This window comes from Mytilus galloprovincialis, chromosome 3, assembly GCF_965363235.1.
Source record: "Mytilus galloprovincialis chromosome 3, xbMytGall1.hap1.1, whole genome shotgun sequence".
NCBI lineage: Eukaryota > Metazoa > Mollusca > Bivalvia > Mytilida > Mytilidae > Mytilus > Mytilus galloprovincialis.
This window is the reverse complement of record NC_134840.1, coordinates 19,182,840-19,195,541: the sequence shown is the minus strand read 5'-3', so window position 1 is coordinate 19,195,541 and position 12,702 is coordinate 19,182,840. Positions and strand designations below refer to the sequence as shown.

General features: G+C 32.9%; 1 protein-coding gene across 7 annotated transcripts; it reads right to left on the bottom strand.

Moving 5' to 3' along the window:
• Positions 1–1,258: 1,258 nt before the first annotated feature.
• LOC143067344 (uncharacterized) lies at positions 1,259–12,034 on the bottom strand. Of its 7 annotated transcripts, none has more exons than XM_076240518.1 (6): positions 11,344–12,006; positions 9,243–9,356; positions 7,974–8,096; positions 4,226–4,321; positions 3,593–3,688; positions 1,259–2,755 (listed from the first exon to the last, which is right to left on the bottom strand). In XM_076240518.1, exons 3-6 carry the CDS (start codon positions 8,085–8,087, stop codon positions 2,195–2,197), a joined length of 867 nt encoding a protein of 288 aa, XP_076096633.1. In that variant the 5' UTR covers positions 8,088–8,096; positions 9,243–9,356; positions 11,344–12,006; the 3' UTR covers positions 1,259–2,194. The 7 variants fall into 7 exon arrangements, with proteins under 7 accessions (XP_076096633.1, XP_076096632.1, XP_076096635.1 ...); XM_076240517.1 differs by having other exon boundaries at positions 11,350–12,006; XM_076240520.1 differs by lacking the exon at positions 11,344–12,006 and adding an exon at positions 7,006–7,135 and having other exon boundaries at positions 9,243–9,572.
• Positions 12,035–12,702: the final 668 nt, after the last annotated feature.

Below are 12,702 nucleotides of genomic sequence, written 5' to 3'. Positions count from 1 at the left end.
TTTTTCACAATAGAATCAAACAATTTATGTAAGTAATCTCATCATTATCTCATGGACTTTTTAATTATTAATCAAGTCAGTGTATCGTATGGGATATCTACAATAAGTACAAAATAGAAGAGCGTATGGCGCAAACCCAAAGAGTGCCTAGTACATATACATTAGCTGTAAAGGGGCACTAGCTACGAGATGTATAAAACATGTAAAATATGTTTTTTTTTTTTTTTGTTCAATTATTAATGAAAGTGAAACAGTGAAATAATGTATCGCTTTTAGCATCCAGTATGGTTCGATTTTGTCAAAATGAGCTAAGAAACCTTGATGATGATGTATTCACTTGCAAGCAAATAATTCGACCTCGTTCTATCCGTATTCATGTATACTTCAATTTAACCCCTTGGCTAGAGATGGATACCACATGCATTGTGCGTGTTCAATTATTTATAGGAAAAGAATGTTAACATTTAAGAGGCTGTCCAAGGAAAACTCAGGCAATGGTTGGCACATCATGGGACTCAGATTTCAATGAAACTTTACATGAAGTCTATTAAAGACATGAAATGAAAAAAAAAAATGTCGGGGAAAAAAATTGTGCACGGTTGCCATGGCAACACGAGCATCATCATTTTGGCCTTTGAAACAGCCAAGAAAAACTGATTTTTACTACATTTTCAATTCAACATTTCTTCTTAATCACAATTTGAAGAGCTTAACTATATTGATACAAGATAATATCCACCTTAGTGTCTTTATTCCATAAATTACTTGTTATAATCAATATATTGACAAAGGAAAAAAAAACACCTAATAAGGACATCCAAAACGCCAATTGTTCATTTTGCCAAAATCAGCCATTTTTGAAGTCTTCTGGAATTCCATCCATGGTAAATATTGGAAATGTACCATATAGAGCTAACAGATTATCATATTCTTTAATAAAAAGAACAAAAAATTTGGTGGGATCACATTCCTGTAAGGCTAAAAAAAACCGGAACAGCATACCCCTCTCAGCTCAAAAAACAGCTTCAAACTGTATTATTGCCAGATCAAACTTTTACACATTCATGCATATTTTTCTTTTAATAAAGTCAAATCTCATTATTCTTAATGAAAGGGGTATCAGTAACTTCAAAATTAATAACTGCTTTTCATGTTTAATATATTTTAACATGGGTGCAGCCTCAATTTCTACATGGATAAGATCACGATACAAGATGATCATGTATTTAAATTACACACAAACTCACAAATAAGCAAATAGTGATGGCAAAGATTTATTTTTATTCCATAGATCAATCTTATATTTAAACAAGGTTCAAGATAAGTTGAAAAAAACACAATATTGCAAAAATTACAGAATAAAATAGGCAAGGAAAGTATCGGTGAACTTCACATGCATACCCATTTCTAAGACCAATCGCAACAAATTCTATTTTCTTTAGCAATGATTATTGTATGTACATGCACTACAAATCTATAAACTAAGAATTTAACAATGACCTCCTTAAACTTGCAGTCAGGTGCAAGTATTTATTCCATGTTTCTTGTCTCTCAATTTACAGCAATAAAAGTCTAAATGGTACCATAGTGCACAAGCAAACTTCCATTCAAAAACTAATTTCTGAAATATTTTTATCATGTTTAGTAATTGAAACCTTGACCTTTAACAAGCAAAGTAAGTGTAAATTATAACAATTCTTACATACTAGACATTTTAACCATATCATCAAGTTTCTTTTGATAAAATGTAAAGTTTTTGAGATTTATTGTCTGAAACCCACGTGTAATTTCATTTTTTGTGCCTGTGACCTTTTGACGAAATTTACCCTAACTAGCATTGCTTGCTTACTTCATAAGAAACAGAATTTCTTAGGGTTTGACAGGGATATAAACTTTTTGAGTTATTTTCTTGAAAACAATTTTTAACACCTTTAACCCTATCCGCCATCCCCAATAGTCTGGTAGCACCTCAGCTAAAACCCTGATGCATTGCTATGATTCATGCAAATACATAAATATATATATTAGAATTTTGTGTCATGAATATTTACACTTCATCCCTACTTTTTAATCTTGTACTATGATGGCTAGATAAAAATTATGAAGCAGATACAAAATATAAATCTAAAGGAATATCACAATAGGTTGGTCAAAACATTGCAATACATATTTTAGTTCCAGCATAAAAGAAAAATCATTGACAAATGGAATGAATTAGTTCAAGTTCATTTTCCTGACGAGTAATTTCTATAATAGCATCATTTAATTCATCATCAGATTCCTCTTTAGGAATTTTTCCAGATTGATTGACAAATCTGGAAAATAAACCCTGTACTTGTTGTGAGCTCAGCCATTCTTCTGGTGAAAAAAGCCTATTCCCATTTTCATCCCTGACTGCTCTTATTTTTTTGGAAGCCTCTGTTGGAGTATATTTTCGGCCAGTTTGTTCACCTTCCATAAATAAATTAAGTAAATAGTCTTTTACAGCTATGCTAAATCTCTTATTCATTCTTCTTCCTTTCAATGACCATCCTGAATGTAGTGAACATTGTGTTTTAGTCTGTGGTGTCTGATCATCAGTTGCTTTTGAAAAAACACTTGTCATTGACTCTTTTATATTAGTGCATTTACTACTCCAAAAAGTTTTTACTCGATCAGCGTGCCTGATATTATGATTTCCAATGTCCTGGTGAATGTTATATTCATGTAGACTAACAAATGTTAGACCACATTCACCACAAGTATAGTCATCAGTCTGCAAAAGAAAAATTACATTTGTATAAAAGAAGTGAAAAACAGCAGAATTGAATCACTATATCATGCATACATGTATACTGTGAACGAATTTGTGGGTATTAAAACTTAAGTAATTTCAATCATCTCCCTTGAAAAAAATCAGACCAGAAATATCCTCCTTCGTGCATATCTACAGGTTGTGTACAACAACTGGGTAAAGTTTCATCAGTATTAACCTTTTTAGGAGTAGTTACGCTAACAAGACTTGTTGCCATTTATTGCTAGATGTATATTTAACTAAGTACATGTAAATTCAATTATCTCCCTTGAAATAGTTCCATCCAGAAATATTTTCCTTTTTCCACATCCTTTGGTTGTGTACTACAACTGTTTGAAGTTTCATCAATATTAAGGAAGAGTTGCACTTATGAGACATGATGGACAGACGGATGGAGGGACGACAGGGTGATTCCTATATATATACCTAAAAACTTGTTTTTTTTGGGGTATAAAGACACTAACAACACAGGACATTAACAAAACCTAAACAAACATTAGACCTTTGGTTTTCCCGTTTGAATGGTTTTACACTAGTAATTTTGGGGCCCTTTATAACTTGTTGTTCGATGTGAGCCAAGGCTTCATGTTGAAGGCCGTACATTGACCTATAATGGTTTACTTTTTAAATTGTTATTTGGATGGAGAGTTGTCTCATTGGCACTCACATCACATCTTCTTATATCTATGAACAATATTGTCAAAGTCTAGAAAGATTGGTCCATCCTTAATTTCTTTTGCAAGATGAAAGGATAGTGATTTTAACAATAAAAGAATATACATTGTATGTATCTGTTACCTCATTCATCTGGTCATGACTAGCAGCATTTTCCTCTGTGTTCTGCTCATTTATTTCCTCTATATTGTCTTCAGCATCTTCTGTTTCATTTCTTTCCTGTAAAAATATACTAATCATAAACACATATTTCCAATGTTGTTATCTAAAATTAATATAGGTGATAACAGATAAGAAAGTCAATTTTACATAACTCAGTTTTAAACATGTAAAATTTAACTTAGTAAGTTTAAGGATCTTTGAGCAAGCTTTGGACTTTTAAAGCTTATATATTATTACTTAGTTCAACATTCATGTAAAATGTACATTTGAGGAGTCCAAAAGGGAGATGAACTTAAAACATACAAATTTGCTGCATTTTATATAAACCTTTTCTAATTCAGTCTGTTGTTTTCGTGTGTTGGTGTAGTTTTCATTTATATTTTGTATACGTTATAATAAGGTTGTTGTTTTTCTGGCTTGAAAAGTTTTTTACTGGCCATTTTGGGGCCCTTTACAGCTGATTTGGTAAAACTCCTAGCTTACTTCACCTACATTGTGTATTAAATGGAGAGTTGTCTCATTGGCATTCATACCACATCTTCTTATTCATTTATTCATATTGTACATCATAAAATTAAGAAAAAAAATGAAAACCTTTTCATTATTCATTTCACTGTGCTTCCTCTTAAGGCTCTTTCTTGGTCTTATTTTACTCTTTCCTTTTCTAGTAACTTTTGGCATTTCCAGTATCTACAATATAGTCAAGTAAAAAAATATTAATAATACAAACTTAAGTTGTAGTAATTTTAAAGTTATAACATTGTACACTTCTTATCCAATATGAATTCATTAGTGTGTTCTTCGACAAAAAGAAAAAGTTTCTGTGCTTCCTTTTACATCCATTCAAAAATTAGGGTCAGGTTTTTTTTTCTTTAAAATTTTTTTTTTTTTTTGTGAATTTATTTCAAGGGTAAAAAATAACAGGCATGACAGTGTAATACCATGTTAAACTTGAGAATGTTTCTAGAAAAGGAGAAGACAGTGCACCTAGGGCAAAAAATTTGCCTCAAAGTTGTCATAACTATATTTTGTTTTTATACAATTTTTTACTTGGGCCTTTCAATTTACCATCAGCCTTGCCAATTGTATATTTGATATTTTTAAAAAAAACAGTTATTTACATTTGTACTTGGTTTTTATACGACCGCAAAAATTAAAAATTTTTTGGTGGTATATTGGTATCACGTTGGTGTCGTCGTCTGCGTCGTCGTCCGAATACTTTTAGTTTTCGCACTCTAACTTTGGTAAAAGTGAATAGAAATCTATGAAATTTTAACACAAGGTTTATGACTACAAAAGGAAGGTTGGGATTGATTTTGGGAGTTTTGGTCCCAATATTTTAGGAATTAGGGGCCAAAAAAGGGCCCAAATGAGCATTATTCTTGGTTTTCGCACAATAACTTTAGTATAAGTAAATAGAAATCAATGAAATCTAAACACAAGGTTTATGACCACAAAAGGAAGATTGGGATTTTTTTTTTTGGAGCTGAGGTCCCAACAGTTTAGGAATTAGGGGCCAAAAAGGGGCCCAAATAAGCATTATTCTTGGTTTTTGCACCATAACTTTAGTATAAGTAAATAGAAATCTATGAAATTTAAACACAAGGTTTATGACCATAAAAGGAAGGTTGGGTTTGATTTTGGGAGTTTTGGTCCCAACAGTTTAGGAATAAGGGGCTCAAAGGGTCCAAAATTGAACTTTGTTTGATTTCATAAAAAATTGAATAATTGGGGTTCTTTGATATGCCGAATCTAACTGTGTATGTAGATTCTTAAGTTTTGGTCCCATTTTCAAATTCACTCATGTCATGTTTTGTTTCAATCGATAAAGTGGTTTTCTAAAAGAAGACATTTGTATGTATTTCCTATAGGGTCCTAAGTTAAATTAAGTCCCCTGCTGGCAGCCATCTTGGATGATGAATCAAGTTACAAAGTAACAACACTTGGTCATCATCTCATAAGGATCAATCATACCATGTTTGGTTTCATTCCATTTAGTGGTTTTCTAAAAGAAGAAATTTGCATGTATTTCCTATAGGGTCCTATATGTTAAACTAAGTCCCCTGCTGGCAGCCATATTGGATGATGGATCGGATAAAAATAAACAATACTTAGTCAGCACCCCATAAGGAACATTCATGCCATGTTTTGTTTCAATCCATTCAGTGGTTCTCTAAAAGGAGACATTTGTATGTAATTCCTATAGGGTCCTAAGTTAAAATAAGCAGCCATCTTGGATGATGAACTAAGCTACAAAGTTTAAAAATTTGTTTTTAAACATCATTCTTCTGTTATTTTCAAGCATACATGTATAATATTGACAAAAACTGCAGGAACAGTTAACATTGTCAGGTCAGGGGCCATAAATCTAAATAGGGTTGCTATATTAATCTTTTGCATTTTAAATTAATTAATGCCCATTGAAATTGGTAAAAAGATTTGTACCGTTTTATTTTCAATTGAAGATTTCTTGCTGTTGTGCAATACTGTGCTGATGCGAATACTGAGTTTTGTTTTCAGACAATTTTTGACACCTTATTTATACACAGTTGGGACAATAACCCACAAAATCAATCTCAAGCCTAATTTTGTGGTACTGAACCTCTTGGTAAAATTTCATAGAGATTCATTTATAAATACTAAAGTTATTGTCTAGAAACCAAATGTCTACTGACAATGACACTAACATGATAGACTGATAGCAATATAAAATTACAAATACATTTTTGTGCAGTCATGTAAAACCAGATGCTCCGCAGGGCGCAGCTTTATACGACTGCAGAGGGAGAACCCTGAACAGTTGGGGCAAGTATGGACACAACATTTAAGCTTGATACAGCTCTGAATTTGGATTGCGATTAAATAGTTGACCCTTTTGACTCCTAATTCATTGGGACCAAAACTCCCAAAATCAATCCAAACCTTCCTTTTGTGGTCATAAACCTTGTGTTAAAATTTGATAGATTTCTATATACTTACACTAAATTTATTGTGCAAAAAACAAGAAAAATGCTTCTTTGGGAAATGTTTTTGGCCCCTAATTCCTAAACTGTTGGGACTAAAACTCCCAAAATCAATCCCAACCTTCCTTTTGTAGTCATAGACCTTGTATTAAAATTCTATAGATTTCTGTTTACTTATACTAAAGTTATTGTGCGAAAACAAAGAAAACTGCTTATTTGGGCCCTTTTTGGCCCCTAATTTCTAAACTGTTGGGACCAAAACACCCAAAATCAATCCCAACCTTTCTTTTCATAGATTTTTATTTTCTTTTACTCAAGTTAGAATGCGAAAACCAAATGTCTTCAGAAGACAACGACTATGACGACGTGATACCAATGTACGACCAAAAAATTTTCAAAAAATAACATTACCTCAATAGTGGAAAAGAGCCATCAGAAACAAGTTTGATGACAGCATTGACTTTCTCTAAGCAAGACATTTCAGGTTCCCATTCTTCATGGCTGCTCAACGTGGCAGTACTTTGAGTTGGAAAAAAATAAGCTGAAAAATAAATACATGTATATGAATATTAGTTATTTCTGCAATAAATATTAATCAGGGGCGGATCCAGTCATCTTAAAAAGGGGGGTTCCCAACCAAGGACAAAAGGGGGGGGGGGGCAACTATATGTCCCCATTTAAATGCATTGATCGCCCCCAAATAAGGGGGGGGGGGGTTCCAACCCCCAGAACCCTCCCCCTGGATCCACCAATATTAATAGAGGCTCTATAATGCCTGAATTGCGTACCTGGAAAAATTAGAAATCTCATTAACATTTTTTTACCCAAGAGTGAAACAAAAAGTTTTTAATTATCTATTATGATTTACACTGCAAATTATATAATTAGCTAAACATCCAGAGAAAATGTCATTTTTTACTTTTTTAAGGACTCTTATAGCTCTTATATATAGATTAATACATGGTCTTTTCTATATCGGCCATGGTATCATCCAGTGACCCCCATATCACCCTGAGACTTTAGTTGAGTGCCAATATGGGTCAAGGGATGATACCCAGGCTGATATGGAAAAGGTCATGCATTAATCTCTTTATCATATACTTCCGACAAATTGTTTCAATAGTGCTTTTGTTAGTAATTCAGTGAAGAGAGGTAACAATTTAAAATCAGAGAGATATTTAAAAAAAAAAATGCTGACTCAAAATAACAATATCAGTCTTTTTTTTTTAAACAATTTGGTAGCCCTTGAAAGGTTGGAATTTTCATCTCCGGTAAATGTATCATACTGTGCTATTTGGACCATAATCATTTATTCATAGTGTCCCCAAACTTTCTCATAAACAAACTTTTTGGTTTTCTGTATTACTTAATTTACTTACATGCACAATCAGAAGTCTGACTGGCACTTGTGAAATTTTCCTCTTTTTCTGCGGCATATTCATAATCTTTAGTACTTGTATGGTTATTGCATGAATCATCCTTATCATCTTCATGATAAATATCTGTTAAAAAAAATATATATATATTTAGTTTAAATTTAAAATTAAAAATCAAGAAAAAGACTGGCATTAAAATTATTCATGAAGAAAGTGAATTATAAAAAAGTTTCTTAAAAAACACCAAAACAATTCATAAAATAAAAGTATCATGCTGCAGAAATAAAAAAAAATAAGTGAAAGCTGCATTAGCAAAGCGTGGCCAAAATTTAATCTAAATGTTCAAATTTATTGTAGAGTTAATACATATAACTTCTAGTCCGAACTTTAAATTTTGATTAACAAGTGAAACTGCGAGCTACTGCTCACTGATGATACCCCCGCCGCAAGTGGATAATATTAATAGTGTAAAAATATGCAAGTGTTCGGTAAACAGGAAGTTGTCGAGTGATGAATCTGAAAACGCATCACACGGTATAGCTGACTTATATAAATCCTAAAACCAAATTTCAGAAATCCTTGTATTGTAGTTCCTGAGAAAAATGTGACAAAAATTTTCAACTTGGCTATCATGTGTAAAATCAGACAAGTGTTCGGTAAACAGGAAGTTGTCAAGTGATGAATCTGAAAACGCATCACACGGTATGGCTGACATATATAAATGTTGATACCAAAGTACAGAAAGGGTGGATGTGTAGTTCCTGAGAAAAATGTGACGAAAGTTTCATGGGACGGACTGACTGACGGACGGACTGACGGACGGACTGACGGAAGGACGGACAGACAGAGGTAAAACAGTATACCCCCCCTTTTTTAAAGCGGGGGTATAAAAATCTTATCATTAGCTAAACATGCTATAGGGACGTGTGTACTAGCATGACTAGGTTTCAAGTTAGTGTGACTTTTACTTCATAATAAACTTCCTTGACTAAATAATTCAAACTGATCCGGGACAGACGGATGCAAGAACCAGAAAAGATAGATGATAACGCAGCTTTGCTCTTTGTACTTTTAGATTTGAACTTCGAGTTGACTTCAATTTCGAATGTAAGATTTACGTAGGATTGCATAAATTTACAGATACACTGGATAACAGAAATTATGACGTAGACCATAAGCTTTTCTTAAAGCTTTTCATAAATTTACAGATTCACTATGTTCACTGGATAACAGAAATTATATAGAGTAGACAACAACTTATATATATCATACCTAAATTTGCAAGTTCTATTGATTCTGTATCATCCCCACATGAAGTTGTCCGGTACATTTGACTCCTTGTAGAAATCACATGAGGGTGAGAAGTTCTACATGGCTTACATATTCCTGCAAAATGTTTTTAAAAAAGATAAACAAATTTTACAAGGCCAATATAAACAAAGGAAAAATTTCTATCGGAAGTAAATACAATAAAAAAAAAACGCCCTGGTAAAATCCAGATTAAAATATTCGGAATTTTACTTAAGGGAAAGAAAACAGGTCTGACAGATGGGAAATTTCAAGTCAGTCAAGATATTCATGTAATCAGAATATGGAATAATCATAAACAGACAAAAAGATCGAGTTCATTTATCTACAACTTGTTCATTTTTTCTTTGATAAATAAATTTGACCTCCTGTGGCTATTAAGTATTTTTTTTATTTCTTCAAAATATTGACCTAGTCATCGTTTTTGGTTTTTTTGTGTCATTTTAAAACTGCTATGATTTTTTACATATAATAAACTCATCATAGATAATAATATGCAGGGGCGGATCCAGCCCTTTTAAAAAGGGGGGGTTCCTAACCCAGGACAAAGTGGGGGGGGGGGTTCCAACTATATGTCCCCATTCAAATGCATTGATTGTCCAAAAAAAAAAGGGGGGGTTCCGACCCCCAGAACCCCCATCTGGATCCGCGCCTAATATATTATATGTCAATGTGCTAAGTGCCTTCTATCATTTTTGTTTCGTTTTATATGTATTGGTCTTTTGTTAGGAAATATATGACTGTAATTGACAAATACAATGTATGTGTAAGGCCAAATAAAAAATATGTGTGTTTTCTACTTCCCTATATTTAAGCTTAAAAATAGCCTACATGTACCTTAAAGTTTGTTTTGCCATTTTTCAATAAGCACTGTTTTTAAAAGTAAGGATTTCCCTACTAGAATCACTACCTACATGTACCTACCCTATTTCTTTCAAAGATGTAATAGGAAACACACACATTATTTTATTTGGCATCAGCAAACCTGCCCGTAATTAAAAGTTTTGAAATTCATTGAGTGCTTCCAACATTTGTAGCTTCAAAGCTTGTTTTTGGGGTAATTTCTTTTAAAATCACTGCATTTTTTCTTGTATCCCTGGTGCATTTGACTTGAAAAATGCAGTACACACATATCATCCTAGTAGGCACGCCACAGTGGGGAGAGAGCAAGAACCTGAACATGGTTATGTTTATCAATAGTACTGTTTCAGCGGACCCTATTCATTCTAGTGGCCATCTTGTAGGGTACAATGATTCTTTCAATGTTGAAGACCGTGGGGTGAATATCAAGATGGAGAACAGGAATAAAGGCCCTATTGATTGAAAACTTGTATATTTTATATGTATTGTGTGGGATTTTGTCCTTTGCACATTTGCTACAAAAACATTTATAGGTACATGTAGGATAGGAATTCTGGGTAAAAACAGACAGGACAGGAGTTTTGAGTAAAAAAAGGCAAGATGAGCAACTGGGTGGCAAAAAAATTAAGATAAACTTGTAAAAATGCAGGACCAATGCAAATATAGTGAAAAATAAAAAGGCAGGACTGAGATTACAACTAAACAAAAATGCAGGACAAAATTTTTCATCCTAAACCCCCCCCCCCCCCTAAAAACCAAATGGTAGCTCCCTTACTGCATATAATATATACATGTAGGCTATAACTAGTGTCTTTAAAAATCAGCTGTATTTGTACGATGCTAGGAAACTAGGTGTATGCGAGCTTTTAGCAGTTATTGTCTTTATCCTGCAATTATTTCTGTATTTTATTTATATTTCGAAAGACACAAAAAAGCCATAAATAAAGTCATTGGCTGCAAAATGTCATGCAGCAGTTCCTCGAAAATGGACGTCGATTTGAGGAGCCAAAAATCAGACGTTCATTTGGATGCTTGTTTTATATTATGACATATAAAATTAAATTGGGCTTCGATTTGAGTCTACCATATATACTACATGTGTACATGTACCTGTTCTGTAGGCTTGGCAGCCTACCGGTAATGGACACATATTAGGGAAAGGGCACAACCTGAATTAAATGTACATGTACAAAATGTAACTTACATGTACCATGGCCACTTCCAACAGGTATCAAGGATTGATAAAGGAAAAATAGTTCTTTCGATGTTTTAAAATCAATAGCCCTATCTCCTTTACACTTTGTTGTATGGACTGGATAGGCACACTTCAAACTGTTTGTTTTCCAATAAGTCCCAAGTGAATCTCTATGGGCTTTGCAAATAAGTAGTAATTGCCTGCAGGCTGCATCAACATCAAATAATCCGGCGCGATACAGTATTAGATCCTGCTCATTTACGTTTGCACCTGTAGTGCACACTTTGAGATATCTAAGGTGGGCAACAACATCTTTTTGGCAGTCACGAAAATGGATGATATGGCCAGAACAGTCTCCTAACCTGCTGAAACTGCAGAAGTCATTTGTTCCCTCCATTTTTCTTGTATACAAATGCAGTAAATGAATCCGCAGCAAATATATTTTTTTTAATTCATTTTTTCAATAAAAAGAGTTTTATCACAATCTTTGTGTGTTTTCCCCAATATTGTAATTTATTATCATTGATAGAATATTCATTGTAATATTTTATTGACAAAATAACGTATTCATTGAAAATATTCCCACTGGTATTCAAAGGGAGGTAATCCAGATACTAGTTTTATGATATGGTTCAAACAAAGAAATAAGCACTAATAATGTAGATCCCAATATTTTTTTAGCTTAAGAGTATTGATTACACATCTAAGTAAATATTTAAACGATTTTTACATTTCAAATAAATGTGGAACAAAAAAAAAACAATTTTAAAAATTGCACTTTTACAATGGACATAAAGGGGAAAACAAGGTACTAAAACCTCCCAAATTTTTAGACTATATCAAACTTTCATCCAAAAAACAAATACACACTATTTGTTGCATCTAATAACAAGGGCATTTAATGCAAGAAAACTAATTTTAAGAAAATTTAATGTGCCAACATTTATGCATCCCTTGCCTGGTTTTCAAATGGACAGCCTCTTAAAGCTAGTGAAACCAAGGTAAAGCATTCGATTGACTGAATCGATCCACAAAAATCATTCTTATACAGGTAAAAACGATGATTAACATATGTATTTAATCTATAATATGAAATTAAGAAGACCTATGAAAATCCAAAATGCACGAATCTGCTATCTATTTAAAAAGTATTTATATCTTTATTTATATTTATATCGCTTATATGACAATCGGAGGTCTTCGGGGGTCAACTCGACGGTTAATTAGATGGCGTCTAGACTAAAATACACAAGAAACAAAACTACATATCATCGAGCCCATGCCCGGTTTATTGTTTATTTAATACTTTTTTCATAATTTGGATAGATTTTTCCATGGCTAAAATCAAATATGAAAATTTGAGTCAAA